Source organism: Pleurotus ostreatus (genome assembly GCF_014466165.1).
Source record: "Pleurotus ostreatus strain PC9 chromosome Unknown scaffold_5, whole genome shotgun sequence".
Classification (NCBI taxonomy): domain Eukaryota; kingdom Fungi; phylum Basidiomycota; class Agaricomycetes; order Agaricales; family Pleurotaceae; genus Pleurotus; species Pleurotus ostreatus.
Window position 1 is genome coordinate 2,399,130 of NW_023503160.1, and position 20,260 is coordinate 2,419,389.

Below are 20,260 nucleotides of genomic sequence, written 5' to 3' on the forward strand. Positions count from 1 at the left end.
TCACTTCCACCTAAACATATATAAGCCAGCCCTTCCTCTGCTTTCTGACCAGCAGCTTTCGAGCTTCACTAACTCCACCAACCAACAACTCTAACGACCATGTACTTCACGAACCTCCTCACGATCTCCTATGTGGCCATCGTCGCCCTCGTCTCCTCCCTGGCTTCGGCCGCACCCATACTACCTCGAGACGTCTACGTTCCCCCCATCCTCTACCCCAAAGCCGGCACTGTCTGGCATGTCGGACAGCGACACAACGTTACCTGGTACGCATTGAAATAAATGCCCCCGACGCACCATCTCACACCACTGTTTCTTTAGGGACGTGTCCAACCCACCAGTGAACATCACCAACAGCCGTGGTGCCATCTACCTCAGGAATACGACCCACTTCTTCCAGGGTAAGCTTACTGTGTCCTTGAAATATCCAAGAAGTTGCTGATTATTTGGACGCAGACATTCCCCTTGCGACTGGCTTTGACATTCTGCTAGGCCGCTTCGAGGTCACCGTTCCGGATGTGACTGGCACTGATATTCGGGTCGTCCGTGAGTATTCTCGTGGTCATCTGCCCTCGTGTTCACGCTCTAACGCCTCCTATGACCTAGTCTTCGGCGATTCAGGCAACTGGAGCCCAGAGTTCACCATCAAGCCTTGAAACAGTCATGCCTCACATACAATCATGACCATCGATGAAAGGCCCCCAACCACATAGCATATCCTTCTCCGTAATAGTCACGACATGCCGATATGTCGGCGCACCTAGTTGATGAGATTAAAGGACTGTCTTCTATTAGGACTTTTTGCGGACCTTTCACGGACACGTTTGTACTTTGTGCATCTTACGGCTTCACGGACCTGTACCATTATCATCCTTCTGTACCTGTACTCTTCTGTGGTGTACCATGCACATAAATGACCCTTTGCCACACTCCAACCAAGCAGTACGAACTTGACTCTCCGATGTTGTGACCCCTTCACGTTTCATCACCGCTGCGCAACGCAGGAGGGGTCTCTTGTTAACGCAATGACCGTCCATGCTGTGTCCGGCCGCATGTTCGTTGCGTGTGCAGATAATTTTGGTTCGCAACGAGTCGCTAGGCCATTGCCTGCCTCCACTAACCCAGTGCCCAGGACCACGTTATGTTCGAGGCAGGCAAGTTTAATTAGGATTGTACCCCCTGCGGACCACACCCCGCGTAGGGATGCCTGTTCCAGTCGCCGATCGCTTCGTAGGACCGCCACCAGCAGCCGATTGGGAACTCGGCGGACGACTTCTAGTGCTCGTTCCCGCTACGCCACCAGGGGCCACGACTGAAGTCAAACAACAATACCGCTCAGAAGCGTGCTTGGAAGCAAATAACTGAATTAAAGTCTCACCGCTAGCTCTTGTGCTGCCCCGTACCCCCCGCATCGATGCTCGGGTGCCTCTAACCCCCGTTACGCCCCCACGTGAAGAATGCCTTTGCGAACGTTCGCGGTCTATTCGCTCCTTCTCTTCTTGCGCCAATCTCTCCTGCTCCTCGCGTTCGAGCCGCTCTTGTTCGCGCTTCCGCGCTAGAGCCCTCTCTTGTGCTTCGAGACGCGCCTTTTCTTCTGCGGCTATACGCTCTTGTTCGAGGACCGTTTCATCCTGCGGATCGATCGTAGGTCACCATTCAATGCCGACGCTAGAAACGCAGATAAGACGACCTCACCTCTTCCGCACCCTGCCACTCTTCATCAAAAATTAGGCGCGAAATATCCTCCGACTTTGATAGTACGTGGGCATATTGATTCAGCAGAGCATCCGTCTGTTCTAGCTGAGTAGCTATCCGCTTCAAACCATTCAGTCCTTCCACAACCAACGATGCAGCCATAATCAATACGTACTTCGTTCGCCGATCCTGCATCTTCTAGACCTTCGTTGAACGCGGCAAATGCAGCATTCAGTTTGCGCAATATGAATACATCGCTCCGTAGCTTCTCTTCTCGTGTTCTCGATGCAATCCTCTTGATCTTGTCTTGGTCAATTGTTTCATCGCCTTCCTCGTCAGGGTCAAGTGGATCCTCATCGTCCCCACTGTTATCTCCAAATTCGCGTTCCTTTGTCGGTGGTGTAGAAGGAACGGGATCGGGACGCGCTAGAAGACTGAATGGACGGTTGCTTATCTCGTCGCGATCTGAAAGGGACAGTTCGGAGATGGACAGGTCTGCGCCGCCTGGGCCTGTATCCGACTCAGAGTAACGCGAAGGTAATAGAGGGGACTCGGACATCAGCCTTCGCGAGGAACTAGGGCCAGGTAAGGTGAACGAATCTAGAGAATCCATGTTTCGGACTTGATGCAAGATGGTGCTGAGCAAGGACCATGGTCGTAGTTCTGTGGTTCAATGATCGTGGGAACAGGATACCATTAGTTTAGGTAGACTACAAACAAATACACGACATATACAGAAAAGAAAGCAGCTACGAACGGAAACATATGTAGAGTGGTCGAGGTCTTGAGCAGATAGTGATAATCAGCAATCAGATTGCCTGGAAGTTCATTTATCGTACGAGGGTGGTAGCCCCGGTAGGATATGTGGCACGAGGAGACGGCCGGGAGAATATGTCATTACTGGGAAGCATATAAACGGGGAGATCAGCAGGTAGCATGTAAAGTAACTTACACTGCATCGATAGGCACGCTGGTACCCCGTGCCATGGGCGAGCGAGGGTCAAAAGCAGAGCTGTGACTCTCGCTTTGAACATGGAGAGAATGCTGGGCCAACTGCTCCCATCGACGGGTAATGAGCGCCCGCTTCTCCGACGACAACGAAGATCGCCTACGCTCTCCGGCTCGCCCCCGGTCTTCTTCGTCATCACTATCGGGCACGACGACAACATGGCGGGCGTCCCTATTCCGTCTGGGTGTCGCGACGGCGGTCTGGGAAGCAGACGTCCTGACATTGCTGTACGCTCGAGGCGAAGCAGTGGGCATCGGAGGCCCTTGTTCACGGGTGGCAGACTGAGCGCCGTATAGACTCTCAGGCGATCGAAGATGAGGTGAGCTCCTCAACGGGCTGAGCAGTTCTTGCTGAAGTGTAGGGCGGTTTCTAGCGGCCGGAGAGGGCCTAGGAGACGATATGAGAAGAGGTAGGCGACGATCCTCCCTGTAGATGTCGACCTTATCAAATTCTTCCGCTAAAAGATCGGTATCTGCGTAGTTATCCGTATAGTCGGCCTGTCGCACAGCAGGCGGATTGCGGCGAACCGGCATCTTGAACGCAGGATAGACAGGCCCGGTGTCGTCTGAGCTCAGCGGGCCCACCAACGATATGTCGGAGGAAGGGATCGGCGACTCGGGGCATGTTACAACAGAGAAGGCGGAGCCAGACGACTCAGAAGAGCTGCTGCGTTCACGCCGAACGGGTGGAGCAAGTCCATCATAGTGGACTGGCTTTACTGGAGGGGTTGCGCAGACGGCTGGATCTGAGTCTCGCCGCAGCAACATGCTGTGCCTGTCTTCCTCTTGTAGGTCATTGCTAGTGATCGGCACCGTACGACGACTCTGTACACTTCTGGGGGTCATGTTTGCACGATCCCTGGGGAAGGCGACATTCTCGCGAGTCCCGACCTCGGAGTGTACACGGTTGCGAGAAGGCCTCACCGCCTCTCGATCGTTGCGACCTTGCCGATACATGTTGACATTACCAGTGTTACTTCCTGGCTGTGGAAGAGGCCTTGTTGAGTTGTTGACTCGCTGGTCAGAGTGAACCGGCGATTGAGGGGGAGTTGATGTCTGTATGCTCCGGTCCCATTGGTAAACAGAGTTAATACCATGGCTGGATTGGCTACATCCTGCCTTGTTGGGCACCGAGCTATTGGTGACGACGGGCTCGGAGGATGTGCGTGAGATCCTTTGCGTCCTAGTGGCGTGCGCAGCACCAGTGTACACAACGCGTACATTGCCTTTCGCCCTCTGCTCATTGAACAGGCGAACAGCTTCCTCTCTGCAAGTAAATCCTTCCCAAACGGCGCCCTCAACCCCGTTCACGAGGGGCGCAGTCGTGAGCCTAAAAAAGGTGAGTCAGACGTTCTCCCAAGCTGAATGAGCTGCGCTCTGCGTTCGTAAATGGAACGGCAGCGCTCCAACTTACCAGTTATCGAAAACTCCTACTTCTTTGCCGACAGCGACTACATACCACTTTCTGACCTTAGCCATTGTGTAGCACGGGCAGTAGTAGACGATGAGTCACGCAATAGATACTTCTCGAGCAATCAAAACTGGATACGGTGCACAGACCACCCAAACGCGTGTCTTGATGCGGTAGGAACTTCTGGCTTCGAATTTGTTCCTCGAGGCAAAAGTGTAATGATGAGCTTATTTTTGGGACGGAATAAGGAGGAAGGTTGCGAGAATCGTGATGGCAATGGTGGACCGGGTGGCCGTCCAGGAGCAAGATCTCGTAACCAGCGCTAAAAGCCTAAGCAATAGTCACATGGCGTCCACGCAAATTCCAAAGTAAATATGTGGGCTGTAGGGTATGAAGACACAAAAGCATATAGAGCAACGACGACCTATACAGCAATATAGCCTCCTCTACCACCCGTCCGCCTTGGACGAACACTGGAGCACAAATGCGAGGCGACATCGCTGAGCATGTAGGGAACTTCTCGCCAAAAGTCTCGATGGCTGAGAATATACACTGAGTTCTTGTGTATGGGCCACAGCAGATGGTATACGACTTACGGAATTAAATCTGCACCGCGCGCGCCGTAGGTTGAGTAGTTATAGTATGCACCGACACCGAAATATGCCACGAAGGCCAGCAATAACCTATCAAGGTGAAGTAATGTAAGCAACTTCCTCGAGGAAAACGCACAACTTACACAAGGAAGAACCACCCGATGCCACTTCCTACGCTTTCTTCGGTACCCTTGTCGGGTTCACTATCTCCGTCACCACCCTTGTTATCTTCGTGCTTGTCATCACTGAATGGGCACCCAGCCGAGGAACTCCACTCAATCTCGAGCCGTGTTCCGTCATAGGATATGAACTTCGGGTCCCCGGTATGATCGGGGTCGCAAAGTAGGGTGAGATGCATGGATTGTGCTGTAGGGGTGGTATTTGTCGGATGAGGATACTCCGACCCATGTAGTGTTATTGATAACCCTTTCGAAGGTGCTAATGAAGCCGCATCTTAGCACAGTCATCGGTGGAGCGATAAGCAGGAGCACTTACAGGTAATGTCAGTAATGTCAGGGCTTAGCGTCGAAATCTGCGCGATAGGTATGACAGCAACTACGCGGTCATCACCAGCGTCTGCCTTCTTGTTTACCTGTGTCAGGCAGAACTGGGTACCGCTTGGACACTGAAGTGAACTGAGCATCCGTATGACTGCGGGTGTACAGCAGACGGCGCACCTGGTCAACATCCGGAACGCCATCTTTCTTCTGTATCTCAGCGCAAAGATCAAATGTAACGATGTCCTCCATAGACGACGGAGGCGTCTCTCGCGTCCGAGACATGGTATGTTCTCCTTTCAACGAAGTCAGATCATACTTCGCGGGACCGACGGTGGGATGGCAGTCAAACGGTTCGTCTGCCGCCAGGGCTAGCAGCGCCGTGTATAGATGAATTAGGGCGAAGAGAAGAGCTGCCGGTGACCAGCGAACAGCCATGGGGGACGAGGAGAGATGGTGGTAGAGGGTAAAGCAACTGGAATGACGGAGGCTGAGCGTGTAAGCGTCCAAATTGGGCGGCGTTGCCACGTGGTCGCGGCGACGCGTACGAAATTGGCTGCACCTGTTACGGGCGTCCCTTCTTGGCTTTCTACCACCATCATCCACAACCATCATGGCTGGCCTGGAAGCGCTTTCTTCGATTATATACCACGAGAAACAGCAGTCGGGGTCGATGCTCTGTGCCCAGCATGCACTGAACTCGCTACTTCGTGCGTTTGTTGCCTCGAGATTATCGCCGCCATTAATGCATCTTGAATAATGATCACAGAAGGGAACTATGTGCGTTCGCCCACGGTGAGATGACTGCTGGATGCTGAGCTCGGCTCCTAGTTCTCTGCCCCAGATCTGTCAGACATCGCGCGCAACCTTGACAACCTCGAGGAGAGCTATAGACATCAGGACGATGATAGCACCAGAGGAACAAGCACTAATATGGATGACACCGGTACGCATATAATAATTTTTTATCCATGGAACGCATTGTAGTATGAAATATCTCCCTTGGTCTTGTGCCATTGACGAACGGGATAAATTTTGATGGCCCTTTCATCCGTGGTCTAATGCATTGGCTCCTTTGAGGTGACTTGAGACTGAGGCATCTACGAATTTCAGGGTTCTTCTCTGTCCAAGTTTTGGAGAATGCGTTATCTGTGTGGGGGCTCAAGTGAATACATCTCTCATTTGACAAATCGCCGTATTTCTAACTCGATTAGCCTGGTGCGATGGCGATCAGCGGAAATGAGGGCGTATCAAGACCGACCTCAGTATGCTATTCTCAACTGGTGCTTTGTCTTTGTCTAACCGCCCCCAGTACCCAATTGGGCTTCATTCTGAACTTGCAACAACACTGGTTTACGCTTCGCCGCTTCGGTCCAGCTGAGGCCAAGATCGATCTCGACACTGGGGAAGGACATTGGTTCAATCTCAACTCGTTTCTGCCCGCACCTGAATGGGTAGGCAAGTTGTATCTCGGCATGCTCCTTCAGCAAGCTGAAGCAGACGGTATTTCTACCCAAATACGCATGGCCGGCTTTCACTGACATTTACTTCGCAAGGTTATTCTGTTTTCGTGGTCACGCAAGCAGACCCATCCGCGCCTCTTGCTTTGGCACGAACGGACGCCGATCAGATCGCTGCGACATTGCCAGAACCATCCGAAGCGCCGAATTATCAAGCCTCCCGATCTTATACTACACGCCCCACCACAACAGCATCTACATCTCGAAATACCGGTAATTTGGAAGACGACAGTATGGAAGGGTTTGAGGACGAAGATTTTGAATTGCAAGCCGCCTTGCAAGCATCCATGATGTCGCCCAGCGGACGTGACACACCCATGGAACCCCCACACCTGGCGCGCGCGACGGTGCCGCTCCCTTCTTCTGGCCCACCGTCTGCCCCGGGGTCAGGTGCGATGACGCCTCAAACTGGCGGTCGTTTCCCTGAACCACCGATATTCGGTGCTCCCGTGCACCCTCCTCACCCAACAGGCGACGCGGACTTGGACCCCGTCGCAGCAAGTATGGAACGTAACAGAGTGAGGTTGCAGCGAATGCGTGAGCAACAAGAATTTGCTCAAAGAGAGATGTGGGCGGAACGGGGCTTTGGTCCGGAAGGCCCGCCACCCCGGGACGACGACAATGACGAAGATGAAATGTTACGAAAAGCGATAGAGGAAAGCGAAGCTTTGGCTAGGGAACAAGGGCATGGTACAAGCGACAATCATGAAGGGGAGGCAACCGCTTCTGATAATCCCTATCCTTCCACTTCTGGATTTGATGCAAGGGTATATGACGACGAAGATGCTGAGCTGCAAGCAGCCCTCAAAGCCTCCCTGGAGCACGTACCCGCCGATTGGACGCCACCGGAGGTGAGATATACCCCACCTCGACATACGACGACAGATCCTCCACGGATTCAAACAGACGATACTTATCTCGACGCTACACCTGATGCGGACGATTCAGAGTCTGTAGTGTCAGAGGCGAGTACCTCGATAGCAGCGCCTCCGACACCTGTATTGGACCCAGAGGAGATTCGTAGGAAGAGGCTAGCTAGATTTGGAGCATAGTGGGGTCTTGATGAGTTTCATCCATAGAGTAGCGTATGCATAATTGATGCTGTAACATCGTACTTCGAATTATGAACACTTGTTTGCCAACAGATGAGGAAACGAAACGTTATGCTGAAGCTGGGATCCCCATTTCCGTTTCATGAATTAATATTGAATGTTTGTGCTATACATCTTCATATTATACTACAGCTCGACCGCGAGTTTTGTCATATGTTTCTTCGTACTTGGAATCTTCGTCATCCTGGATCTGGAAGGGTCGGATGGGCTTCATATCAATGTCGTCCGCTGTTGTGGTATACTCCGTAGTGACCATTGGCCCGACACTCCTAGCTCGCCACTGGATGGGGCGACTCTGATCCTCCGTCACGGTGGCACAGTGGACTTTGTAGCTGCGTTTGGAAATGCGTATCGTCATCAACGTAAAGACAATGCCTACGAAAAAAAACTACCGTTCAGTACTTTGTAAAAGAACGTCACTATTTGGACACTTACCAACAGTGGGCACGACGGCTTCTTGTACTACGAACTGCGCGTTATGCTTCAACGCGTAGAGGATGATCAAGACAAGCAGCTCTACGACATATATCATGGCGCTCTCGATGATGATGCGGACGATCGGTAGGAGGCTTGACCTCGAGTCAGCCGAGTGTATCCCCACATTAACCGACTCTTTCTCCTGCCGCCAGATGCGCCAGGCAATGAGGCCGGTGGTCATGACATTTTGCACGAAGGCGAGGGCGTAGATGGTGTTCATCCAGTGCACTAGTGTTGCTCCGAAGATCGTGCCGAGGGGGACGTCGGTGAACTCTTTGAGAGCGATTCCATTGGCGACTGGAAATTAGTGCAGCCGGGTTAGTTGTTGCGCCAGGATGAGTTGGGACAGCAGACGCACTGATACTCATTATGAGCAGGAGAGAAGGCACGATGATAATGTAGTAATTGTGGTTCCAGACGATGAAGCAGCGATATATCTGGCAGCATTGGCGAAAGGTCGGTATTAGTATAGAGGCATAGGTTGACCGTTTACTGGCACGTACAATCAAACAATCAGCGACCCATGTCATAATGGCGTTCAGGGCGTTGTGTGCGACATTGTCCCACCGTCCTAGGTCCAGGAAATAGTTCTCTGGCCCGACTTCTTCCCTCAGCCACACATATCCTCTAAGCAGCCGGTAGAAGTTCAAAGCTAGTACACGCAGACGTTCGTGAGTAACTTCAGTCAGATGAAGATAAGCCGAGGTTAGGACATACCAACGTGCGTTGCCGCAATTAAGAACATTAATAATGTACCCCAGAAAAATATCTGCAGGACGGAACATAGCGCTCGTTGATAACCTAGAATGCACCTAGGGGACGGACGTACTTTAGATGGACCTGTCCGAATTAACCGCTGCTTCCACATAAGGAAAACGGTCTGGATGAAAAGGCTAGCATATATTCCTGTCCGCAGGTTGTATCAGTGTCGTCTCCTCTAGACCTGTCGTTGGAATTCTACCGAAAAGCAAACACTTCGGGTCCCATAGATGAGCATTCAACCATTCTAATAGGTGAAGACACACCTCCATCCACACTGAGAGAATCCCAGCTATATCCAGCGGGAGCTGCGATGCCATCGCTTATAGTGCACTGTTAGGGGGACCTAAACAAAAACCAAACGAGTACGGAATAACGGACGTCGGACGTCGCTTGGATTACGAATTGTGAATTGTGAATTGGCGGCGAGGTGACAACGGTAGATGGGGTCCGGCGGAAGCACATAGAAGCGCATACACATACATATATAAGGACAGTCACTGGTCACCAGCGGGTGATAACCAGTTTGTGGTGTGTCTGTGGCAGGCTGTGGGGATGTGTTCAAGGACCCTTTCTCTCACTTGCTGGAGCCCTGAGGCCTGATTGCACCGCGGGTGTCACGCAATAATGGCCATATGCATTCGCGCATAACCATAGTCACCGCTGGCCAGCACTGAGCGATCCCGGGTGCTGAGTCTTATGTACAACGACGAAGACTGCGAGGGATCGCGAAGCGAGCGCAGACGTTTCGGCAAGGTCAGCGCTCAGCGACTGAGATACGCTGAAATAGTCAAGCAAATATTCAGTCAGTGCAGCGTCACTGAGGGAAAATCGATGAGCGTGAAACATGTTCTCTTGGAACGAACGGAGCACTTACCTCCATGGAGGCAATAGGGTGCGCCATGCGAAGTATGTCAGACTTCCGTTGTCCTCCGCTATCACATTGGTCAAGATGGTGGCTTGGTTACCTGCTGTTTACGTGCGTGGTTCGTTGGGGTGCTGAGTTTTCAGAGACAAGGAAATAAGGATAAGTGAATGAGTGATGGAATGGTGGCGAGAAATCAACCAGAGATACGAGAAATCTGTGGAGGGCGCTGATTTACCCGACCAGAAAATAAGGATAAGTGAGTGAGAGACTGAAAGACTGAGCGTTAAAACATGGGATGGCAGCGAGAAATCAGCGAGAAACGAGAAATACAAGGATTAGAGATGAAATAGCTATGCATGCATACAATAACAATTCGATAATTACTACATATATCCGAGGCAATGCGCACACACAAGTCAGGCATGTAGGGAATGTTCACGGCAGATTGAAGGAAACACCTAGGATGTTGGATGGTACAGGGAGGTGTGGGCTGCCATAGGGAGATACGGGTCGGTGGGGTCTTCCTCCTCTTCAGGCTCAGGCCTCCGCCGCCTCGCGAACCGGAGGTATCTTGAAAAGCGCCCGTTGGTCGGCGATTCGTTGTGGGCATGATGATGATCCGGGCTTTGGTTCCGCGCCGACGTCTCCTCCGATTCGCCGGACAGGATGGTCTCCAAGGCCAGGAAATCTGTGATTCAGCGAAAAGAAATCATCAATACATTCAATACATTGAAGAATAGACCCGGATAGAGAATGGGGAACGGAGATAATGAATGCATTAAAATATGACTGCCCACCTTGTCGGCATATGGGACACGAGCTCGACAGCTCGAGCAACCATGGATCAACACACTGCTGGTGGAAGCGGTGGTTCCCTTCGCATGGCAATACACGCAGATCATCCCCCTCCTCGAAATCCACAATACATATCGGACATGTCTCGCGCCCCATGGACTCCGGCTCGACGATCGTTCTTTGCGAAGGCCTACGTACAGGTGCGGACGAGCCAGACGCAGCTGCCGGCGCAGAATTCGGGCGTGCACTGGGTTCGGCGTCGGATGTGCGCCCGCTGCTGTCAGACGCACGCCGGGGGACAATGGCGACAACATCGCTTGCTACTGGGTCACCCTCTGCATTCCGTGAAGTAAGGTTAGGATTGGGCTGATCACCGAGAGCAGCTGTACTACTTTGCTTCGGTTCTCTAGATAGATCGGCGAGCTTAATCTCAGTGGGGGTGTTTCCTTCGCCGGGGGAAGCACTGGCGAACGACGCTTCGACGTCCTTGCCCGCTCCGCGCACCCCTTCGCGATCGGTGCCGGTGCCCGGGTTACTGCCAAACTTGACGACGGGGAACGTGTCAAGCATCGCGCGCGTGAGGCCGCGTACACGGCTCTGGCTATATGAGCCCCCGAAACGACCAGATCGAGGACCGTACCGCTCGGGGTGGCGAATTGCCCTGACGGCCTGTATGACGATATTAATGGTGTCAGCTGCGGTGAGTGAGGCATGGTGGCTTACGCCCGATATGATGACTACGCAGAATAATGCCGATACGCAGCCAGTGATTGCGTATAGGATGATCCTGCGAGCCTATTAATAGGACGATAAGGTGAAAAACACGGCACGAACATGGCAAGGCTAGTATTTGTGGAGGAACCAGGATCGCTAGCAGCACCGGTAGAACTACTGGTGGGTGATGCAGCGTCGTCGTCGCCTGTTGCATTGTAGGCTCTCAACGTGGCAAGGAGGTAGTTGGGCTCTGTAGGAGTCCTGGCTCTTATTGTCGCATTTACGATTTCACCTGAGTTGTTCAAGTTCTGGGAATCATACCACCGGAACGTGCCATTCGCGTTGCGGAACTGCTCTTCGATGAACTGCGCCGAAGTCAGGGATTGCGTAGAGAAGATATCAAAGACCTTGTCAAACGTTGGATCCAGATACTCTGCGTTGATGAGACACGCCTTGGAGTATATCGAATACAGCAACTGCAGCCTCTTTGAGTCTCATACCGCTACGAAATATCATGCAACGCACCGCAGCTTTTGCACCTTTATCGCGCGCAAGTGTGAATATGTCGATCTCCAACGAGAACTTGGTTGCATTCGCATCGCACGCAACCATCGCAATCCACGGTGTTGTCGCTGCAAATACAGTGTGAATTCGGTAGCTAAGGGGAGTAAGTTGAAAAGGGAGCGTACTGGGAGGTGTGTTCTCGTCTACGCTCTCCTCTGAGAAATGCACCAAAGCTCCCTTGATGAAGGGCATCAGCATTCATTCGGTCGATGAATCCGCATTGAGATGGATACCCTGCTAGTCCCATTGCTTTCCATTCCCGCGAGCTCGTACGAGATGTTATCGGAGTATGACCTGCCACATACATTATCTCGCTGAGTATGCCATCAATTGGAATGCGCGTATCGCAGCCTACCCATTGTAGTACCACTGGACAGTCAGCTGCGATACATCTGTAGTATTTGGTGCGCCTTGGACTCCTGCCACGGTCGAGTTTGTGGGTAACGCTGGTATGTAAGCGAATGCAACCGCGAGCCAGTGGGAAAGATAGACGAGCCAGAACGCTATCAGAGCAGTGGACATGGTCCAATCTTTTGAGAAGTTTGGAGGTGAACAGGTGCAGGGGACTACCTGCCTTGCATTTACATGCAGTGGATGGCCAGGTGCAGGAGTGGGCGCCGGACAGCGAGGATGCCTGGGCCCTACTTACACACGCTAGACACGCTGCACCCAATCGGATCGCTGCACGATATTTGCTGCCTTTCACTGTCTTCCACCCGCCGGTTCAAAACAAAAACATATGGATATCAAAGACAGCAATCGTTTCTCATCGCAGGCCAACATATTCCCAGATTTTATGCGACAATTTCCACAGTAATCAGACACAGGCTGGAACGTGCTCGGCACGCCCCGATCATGCACCACAGTTAATATCCCAGGTCGATAGAAATCAGGACCCTCAACGTCAACTTTCAAGGCCAGCTTGGCTTTTTCTAGCTTGTTTGCCGTGTGATGGATTTATACCTCCTAAATATCTCCTAGGGGCTCTCCTCTCTTCCCCTGAGAACCAAAATCGTTTACCATCTCCCTCAGGGGTCCCCCTTGTATTAGGATCCTTAACACTACGTGACCACGCAGGCTTACTTCCTAGTGACCGAGAAGACCTTCTACATGCCAGCACTCCGTAATGGCAGAAACCCTCGGGTGTTCTTAGGTCCTTTTTCTCCATAGTGCATCAACTCTGGAGGGACACGCAATCCCTCATGTATCACGTTTATTTCCCCAGAGACCTGAAGCGAAGTATTTGGATAGTCACAGGGGTCAAAGAGCCCGCGGAAGGGCACCATACTCAACTGTCACAGTAAGGAGGGCCACTAACTGACCATGATTACGTCCACTATGCCGGTGGTGGATAGCATGCGAAAGAGAGACGTGCAGGAGCTAGAGCGGGATACTGCCTCCGCTGCATCATTACAGGGAACGGAATGCCGCAGACCTTCAATTAATAAATACTTATCATTCTCTCGACACCTCTCGCAATGGTCTTACTTTGACGTCCTCCGCATCGGCCCCAGTGGCGCACACATCTTCCATACCACAGAAGTGCGTGACGACAAGAAGTCTGATGTCCAGCACTAACACAAATGTCCATCAACACATGTCTGCGATAATCAGCGTTGCTGTGCGCTTCGCTTCACATCACGACATGGAGACCTGCGGGTGATTGGACGAGTCCCCCCGCGAACTTCGATGTCTGCGAACAGGAAGATAAGGTCTCCGTGTTGGATCATTGGTGAGATCCACAGCCGCTAGTCACAGTGGGGAAAATCAATTTGGTGGGGAATGCAAGGGAATGCATCTGGCACTGCTATCCGGATAAATAGGTAGTGGTATGGTCGTGAACGTATGGCACGCTGATATAACAGTCCATATCTGCTGCGCTGTGTCTTACTTTCAGCAACAAACGCCACCAACCGTAATGTATTGGCGGGCGTTCAGTCATTGATGAAGACGGCTAGGACACCCCGTAGGCTTGCGGTCTTTGGCCAAGAAGTAGTAAACATGACAGTGACTGCCGGAGGACGAGTGCCAGGACCGCGACGTAAGCTAGCAATTACCAAGGCAGACCTGAACAGTGGCGCCATACAACCACCACTGATTGGTCAAGGCCTTCGAGCCGGGAGGTGAGGTCCTCCGGGTTGCATCATCGGACGCAAGCCGATCAATCATTTAATCAATCCGTTAAGTCGTTTCGTTCCGAGTTCGCTGGAGGGAGACCTAGACAACCCAATCAAGCCCACAGGTATGGGTGAGTTGGTAGCTCCAAAATCAGCGCAACCAACCTATTTTGGAAGACTCGATTTGCTGCGCGCGGGGATATCGAAACTTCACAAAGGTTGCCATTAATGAACGGGGAATATCAGTCATTTGTGGTCGATGAATTTCGAGGTTACTTTGTAGCGGCGAATCCAATAACGGTCCCATATATGGTTTAATCTTCAATGGTCGGGGAAGGGCAGTCACTTGTAGTCAATGAATTTGAAACTTATCCTGGACGACGTGTACAGTCATATACGGTATAATCTTCACCTTCAAAGCAGTTTTCCGCTTGGCTGTATGCCTTCAAACCCTTGCACAGCATCGTATACAAGATGGCCGCGTAGATATGTTTTCTCCACGCGTCCCTGGAGGACCAATCCCTCATATGGCGAGAGTTTATTCTTAAAATTAAGACCCTCCTTGGTTACCTGTGAAAACAGTTAAGAATACGCACACCCGCTGGTCCTAGGAAACTACCTTGAAAGATGTATCAGGATTCCAGATCGAGAAGTCACCGTCAAATCCCACTCGTAGCTGGCCTTTAGTGGAGGCTAAATTTGCGTGGGCGGCGGTCTTCACACCCATCCAGTCGACGATTTGACATATTGTAACCCCTCGCTTCAGACCCTCCGTCCATAACAAACTCAAGCCAAGCCCGAGGGTGCTGATACCGCCCCAGGCGCTCATTATGTCTCCGTCGACGAGATTCTTGAGCTCAGCAACGCAGGGGCTGTGATCGGAGACAACGCAATCAATGTCGCCTCCTATCAACGCCTCCCACAGCGCATCTCTGTTCACACCTTCTCTGATAGGGGGGCAGCACTTGAATTCTGGGTGGCCTTTGGGTATGTCTTGGGAACTGAGACACAGGTAGTGAAAGCATGTCTCCACTGTCAACGGAAGTTTCTTTGACTTCGCCGCGCGAATGAGTGGCAGCGCAGATGCGGCGGATAGGTGGACGATGTGGCATTTCAAAGAGGGGTATTGCTCTTGAAGAGATGTAATCAGTGATATTGCGTCAGCTTCGAGTCGTTGTGGGCGCGAGTCAAGGAATGTTTGATAGTCCGTAGGGTCGGCGGACCGAGAGTGTTCTTCTTGGTCTGACGGAAGCTGATCCAATTCTGCGTGGAATAATAATGTCGTTGGAAGATCCTGTACAGAGGTGAGCGGACTAAGCGCTGATGTTTAATATGATGAAACCGCACCTGCATTTCCGCCATCGCCACCTTTAAATCAGGTTCCTGGACACAAGGAAACTCCTGGAATGGAAAAGTGTTCATCTTATGATGATCACGAATGCATTCACTCGCGATCGCCCTACCTCGACACCACTTTCGATCAGAAAGCATTTGAAGCCTTTGACACCTGCATCGACCAACGCCTTCAGATGGGACTGATATTCAGCGGCATCGGATCACTGGCGCAAACGAGTAGATACGGAATATAGGACCAACTTGATTTCCGGGAATAACACCTCCCCAGAATGCTACATCTGTATAGCATTGCCCTCGGGCAGCTGCTCGCTTTGCTTCTAAATTGGGTACTGTGGTGGTTGGTGGAATTGAGTTCAACGGCATATCAACCACCGCTGTCACTCCGCCGGACGCAGCTGCGCGTGTTCCAGTCAGAAATCCCTCCCAGTCAGTTCTACCTGGCTCATTGAGGTGGACATGTGCACTGGATTAGAACACGAGTCAATCTGTGAATGACATGAAGAGTGCACTGAAATAAACTCGCTCAACCAATCCTGGAAGAATCAATCTGTCACCAGCATCTATAAATTGATCATCGGGGATATCTGGAAAGGCAGAGCGACCAGATCGAGCATGCTGAACATCAATGATGATACCAGTAGTGGTGTCTATTGCGAGTGTGGCCGGCTGCGGGTCGCTTGCGCCTGGCAGAACCACTTTGTCGCCGGTGCAGACGAGGAGGGCGGTAGCAGCAGCGTGAGCCATGGTTGTGGTCGCGCGCACTGCCAGACACTGAAGCATCGGTCTGCATGGTGACATAAGCCTTTCCCATGGTATCAAGGATCCAAACACGGTGGTCACAATGTTGCACGTCTTTCACCGCCACCACCACCATCCCCGTCTCGTCGGCTGTCTCTGGCGTCTCGTCCAAGCCAAAATTTCGTTTCAGGGTTCTCCGTTCTGCAAGTCTCTTTAACGCTTGCAGGGAACTTGACACAAAACTCCCAGGCTGTTCCACTAGGCCACTTGAAACCCAGTTTGGAGCAGTATCGTACATTACAGCGACCCACGAGTATTCACATTATAGCTTCGTTTCCCCCCATTTTAGAAGAAATGTCAAACTCTGATGCAGATGTTACCAAGAATAGCATGTGCAATCCGATCCATCTACGAATCGGACCTCTTCTTCGGGCTCGGCGCTACATCTGCTCACCTCTGATCGCAACAGCTGGTAGGTAACCCCACCGGACGTATCTGATTCTGAATCGAGGACGTCCTATATAACGACCGTTTCTCGGGTCTACCCCTGTACATTCCCCCTCGCTTTCCCAAACTATGGACCACCATCGCCAACTCTCCGTTTCTTCCATTGCATCCTCGTCGACGACGTCCAGTACTAGTAGCACTGAGTCCTCTCCTAGGAGACGTCGACCACTTCCGCTCATTCCACACCCCTTGTCATGCAAGTCATGTCGCAGCTGCATAACATCGGTAGATGTCATTCTGCCGCAAGCAGCAGTAAGTTGTTGATGTCCCCTACCTATAGTGCACATAACTAACAGCCATGCCAAGATTCCAAACTCTCGCGGGTTCAAGGGCTTTGCGGGCAAAGCCTCATTATTCAGCGAAGTGTAAGTCTGCCCCTGCTTGCTCTCACCGCCACATTCTCATTGGTTACCCCCAGTTATCATGTAACACTATCAAAGCCCGGTGTACACCTTATGTCAACGGGAGCCCATACCATGCAGGAAATCGTCTGCTCAACTTGCGACGCTTATCTGGGCTGGAAGATAGTTAAAGCTCACAGCCGTTCCGAGCGATGGAAAGAAGGATATAACATGTTAGAGCTAGAAAAGCTTCACGGTGGAAAAGTAGAAGCGCAACTAGTGCAAGCGGCCCTTCGACCTAGAATACGCTCAGACTCGGATTCCGATGACAGCAATTGATTTCGTCTCTAACTTATCTTGGCCACTTCATCATTGTATACTATTTCAAGCACACCACTCCTTTCACATATCTATACGCTCACTATGTACCTTTTCATAGGAGCCGCACTCCCCTTTTCGTTCCTTAGACATTCTTATATATTGACATGGCGTCTATATGCTATGGTGTAACAATACGGTACAATGCAGTCGAAAGCAAATGTGAAGATCGTAAACATGCAGAATGAAGTGGCGTGGCGTGATTCCTGGAAGGATAATTATCTGTTATTGCTTTTATTCATACTCAACATCGACGCAAGTGAGATGCGATGGGAAGACTGTGCATCTTGGTTTTCATGCATGGCTTCAGCGTACCTGTTCAAGCGCTGTTAGACAAATTCTCGGAGTAATATTATCAATACCCACAGTAACTTATAGCGAACCAATTCTCCCTCCATCTCCTCATTGCGTAGGCGGGCCATCACCAGCTGATTCTGTTTCAGTGTCAGCTCGACGTACCCCCGGCCGCGAAGATCTTTACTCACGAGAAGCTCAACGTGCTCTGTGTTGATCTGTGCGAGGCTAGACTCAAGACTTTTCCTACATACGCGTGGATATTAGTCAAACCATTCTCACTGCCGTATGTTTTCCGGCGAAATACTGACACTTGAGCCGACAACAAACGGTTGCTATTCCGCAAGTTATCAATCTCAATCGCATGGGCATTTGTCCGACCTAATCACGAAGGTCTTTAGATGATGAATTCCCCATTAGTCGTGAGGGTCCCGACTTACGGACTACTTCCTCGTATTCGTGGCGGTAGGAATCCAACATAAATGGCGTTATCCTCAGCGCAAACGCATCCTGGATAAATTCGTCGACCTTGTACAGGGCTGCGCTACCCTCAGTTTCCTCGCTCGTAGGATCAATCTATGGTGAGCGTACGAGCATCACGGTGAGCCCTACATCAATCAGTGGCTAACCCGTACCTTGTAGACATCAAAGAGGCGCGTGTTGAGGAACGCCAGCAGTTCGTCGAATTTTAAAGACAGCAGCGCTTCTTCGTTCTTAGCGAGCAATATTATGCTGAAGCCGAAGATCGCTTCGATGCCGTTGGCCAAGCAGCTGTCGTATATGCGGAAGACGATCTCCTGTGGGAAGCTACGGCATATGAGCGGACGTTTCACCTAGGAACAGTATTGTGGATCACCGGTAACTGAATAGAGTCAAGAACCATTGGGAGCAGAACATGCTGGATTTGATGCCCTGGCGGAGGAAATGTAGGTGCAGAACTGGAAGAAGCTCTTCAATGAGTCGATCGAACTGGGTGAAACACATCAGCTCGGTTGCGCGTTGACGACGAGGATGACGCTGCGCATCATACCTGGAACTGAATGCGCACGGATGAATATAGAGTGGGGGAAGATGTACAGGCCGCTCACCAATCGTAACTGCAGTCCTGGCATTTCCGGAAGGAAATGTCCCCGTAATTGGTAGGAATACATTAGCCGTACCAGCAAGGAGAACGCCTCTTCATCTGGCATCTTTGATGGGGCATCAGTGTTGAAAGCGATGATAGATTCAACGAGGCTCACATTGAGGAGCAGTATAGCGACTACAAAAGGCAGTCCCTGGCAATACCCAACTTGAGGATCATATCTTTGGCCCAATATCAGCACATTTGCAGAATATAGTCAATAAACGGTTGAAGCACAGTGAATATGCTTTCAATACATTGAACAGATTCTCCTGGCCGATACCCTGACCATCATGGAAGAATTCGTGATGGGGGAATGTCCTGCGGGCATCAGTTTGGGGATCGACGTGTAATGCATCGCCCTCACCTTCCCAGATCACGTATGATGGCTTTCTCATGCGTACTGGTTTCCTTCAGCAATTTCAGGTATGTATTCTCAAGTTCGGGGTCCTTCGACGCTGCCCTGAATGGCCAAGGAGTGTAAGGCTCAATCGGTGCCTCAAGATATAAAATCCTTTACATTAACTGCCACATCATGCCTCGGAGCGTTCCCGGGATGCCCTTTTCAATCGCCCGAGCAAGCTGTTCGGGCTGTTTGGCGGCAAAGTCCTGGTAGTCTGAGAACGGTTACACAGGCAAGAGGGAGATGCCAAACTTGAATGAACCCGCACCAGATATCACCGCACCCCAGAAGTCTACGAAACATTGCGTATTAGTGTCTGGTACTCGAGAATGGATGGACAATACATGCCCCAATCAATGACAGTACCATCGGCCTTCTCCTGATCTACTTGAAGTTTGGCGAATTCTTCATGAAACCTACCGTCCATACTTCCCCGATCTGACCGCGAGGCACCCTCAGCTTTCTGTGCGTCCAGCCTGGCCAGCAGGAATGGCACATTGCGAATAGACCGGATCGTTGTCGTAGACGCAGATTTCTTGTGTGAACTGCCCCCACTAGCCCGCGCCACGGACTCTTGATGAGTCCCTGCAGATGAGGTGCTATGTCGCCGACTGCCAGTGCTGACAGCCGACTTGAATGACTTCATGCTACTTCTAGCGGACAATGCAACGCTAGAGAGGGGGGATTCGTCTCCTCCAAGGCCCACATCGCTGAACTCTGATTCTGCCACTGATTCTCGAATTCCGTTCGTCGCGCCCACTGGCTCGAATGTCGAAGCTTTCGGAGAAAGTAACGAATCCAGCGACGCCGCAGACGACGCGCTTGAAGAAGGAGAAATCGCGTCTGCCGAGTCCTTAGACATTGTTGAGATGTGGTAATGAGGAGCGGGGAGTCATGAACAACCGACAACGCAGCAAAGGCGCAAATACCATTGGAGGTAATAACATTCGGGGCGCGTGCGAATAAAATAATCCCGAACACTCCTGTCTT

At 51.4% G+C, this 20,260-nt stretch overlaps 9 protein-coding genes across 9 annotated transcripts; 3 read left to right on the plus strand and 6 right to left on the minus strand.

Annotated features, from left to right (window-relative positions):
- Window positions 1-99: 99 nt before the first annotated feature.
- On the plus strand, window positions 100-656 carry PC9H_007895 (uncharacterized protein; the record flags this gene model as incomplete). The annotated part of the gene is made up of 4 exons (XM_036777418.1): window positions 100-266; window positions 322-401; window positions 457-546; window positions 607-656. 4 exons carry the CDS (start codon window positions 100-102, stop codon window positions 654-656), a joined length of 387 nt encoding a protein of 128 aa, XP_036631038.1.
- Window positions 657-1,160: 504 nt separating this feature from the next.
- On the minus strand, window positions 1,161-4,182 carry PC9H_007896 (uncharacterized protein; the record flags this gene model as incomplete). The annotated part of the gene is made up of 8 exons (XM_036777419.1): window positions 1,161-1,312; window positions 1,379-1,631; window positions 1,696-1,815; window positions 1,871-2,333; window positions 2,414-2,478; window positions 2,535-2,595; window positions 2,648-4,033; window positions 4,118-4,182. 8 exons carry the CDS (start codon window positions 4,180-4,182, stop codon window positions 1,161-1,163), a joined length of 2,565 nt encoding a protein of 854 aa, XP_036631039.1.
- Window positions 4,183-4,538: 356 nt separating this feature from the next.
- Window positions 4,539-5,642, minus strand: PC9H_007897 (uncharacterized protein; the record flags this gene model as incomplete). Its single annotated transcript, XM_036777420.1, has 5 exons — window positions 4,539-4,653; window positions 4,711-4,797; window positions 4,851-5,145; window positions 5,203-5,332; window positions 5,385-5,642. 5 exons carry the CDS (start codon window positions 5,640-5,642, stop codon window positions 4,539-4,541), a joined length of 885 nt encoding a protein of 294 aa, XP_036631040.1.
- Window positions 5,643-5,817: 175 nt separating this feature from the next.
- PC9H_007898 (uncharacterized protein) lies at window positions 5,818-7,776 on the plus strand (the record flags this gene model as incomplete). Its single annotated transcript, XM_036777421.1, has 7 exons — window positions 5,818-5,914; window positions 5,974-5,984; window positions 6,036-6,150; window positions 6,318-6,369; window positions 6,419-6,469; window positions 6,517-6,707; window positions 6,761-7,776. 7 exons carry the CDS (start codon window positions 5,818-5,820, stop codon window positions 7,774-7,776), a joined length of 1,533 nt encoding a protein of 510 aa, XP_036631041.1.
- A 181-nt stretch (window positions 7,777-7,957) lies between these two features.
- PC9H_007899 (uncharacterized protein) lies at window positions 7,958-8,681 on the minus strand (the record flags this gene model as incomplete). The annotated part of the gene is made up of 3 exons (XM_036777422.1): window positions 7,958-8,211; window positions 8,272-8,610; window positions 8,672-8,681. The coding sequence occupies 3 exons, from the start codon at window positions 8,679-8,681 to the stop codon at window positions 7,958-7,960; spliced, it is 603 nt and encodes a 200-aa protein (XP_036631042.1).
- A 1,717-nt stretch (window positions 8,682-10,398) lies between these two features.
- PC9H_007900 (uncharacterized protein) lies at window positions 10,399-12,535 on the minus strand (the record flags this gene model as incomplete). Its single annotated transcript, XM_036777423.1, has 8 exons — window positions 10,399-10,628; window positions 10,738-11,404; window positions 11,459-11,522; window positions 11,570-11,925; window positions 11,975-12,081; window positions 12,139-12,190; window positions 12,247-12,307; window positions 12,369-12,535. 8 exons carry the CDS (start codon window positions 12,533-12,535, stop codon window positions 10,399-10,401), a joined length of 1,704 nt encoding a protein of 567 aa, XP_036631043.1.
- Window positions 12,536-14,544: 2,009 nt separating this feature from the next.
- On the minus strand, window positions 14,545-16,230 carry PC9H_007901 (uncharacterized protein; the record flags this gene model as incomplete). Its single annotated transcript, XM_036777424.1, has 6 exons — window positions 14,545-14,700; window positions 14,750-15,424; window positions 15,478-15,531; window positions 15,594-15,665; window positions 15,727-15,949; window positions 16,010-16,230. The coding sequence occupies 6 exons, from the start codon at window positions 16,228-16,230 to the stop codon at window positions 14,545-14,547; spliced, it is 1,401 nt and encodes a 466-aa protein (XP_036631044.1).
- A 570-nt stretch (window positions 16,231-16,800) lies between these two features.
- On the plus strand, window positions 16,801-17,411 carry PC9H_007902 (uncharacterized protein; the record flags this gene model as incomplete). The annotated part of the gene is made up of 3 exons (XM_036777425.1): window positions 16,801-16,983; window positions 17,038-17,096; window positions 17,150-17,411. 3 exons carry the CDS (start codon window positions 16,801-16,803, stop codon window positions 17,409-17,411), a joined length of 504 nt encoding a protein of 167 aa, XP_036631045.1.
- A 257-nt stretch (window positions 17,412-17,668) lies between these two features.
- On the minus strand, window positions 17,669-20,132 carry GYP5 (GTPase-activating protein; the record flags this gene model as incomplete). Its single annotated transcript, XM_036777426.1, has 15 exons — window positions 17,669-17,765; window positions 17,817-17,884; window positions 17,936-17,990; window positions 18,056-18,125; window positions 18,185-18,320; window positions 18,374-18,551; window positions 18,601-18,731; window positions 18,775-18,780; window positions 18,833-18,934; window positions 18,986-19,049; window positions 19,105-19,188; window positions 19,235-19,330; window positions 19,388-19,484; window positions 19,539-19,562; window positions 19,610-20,132. 15 exons carry the CDS (start codon window positions 20,130-20,132, stop codon window positions 17,669-17,671), a joined length of 1,731 nt encoding a protein of 576 aa, XP_036631046.1.
- Between the last annotated feature and the right edge of the window lie 128 nt (window positions 20,133-20,260).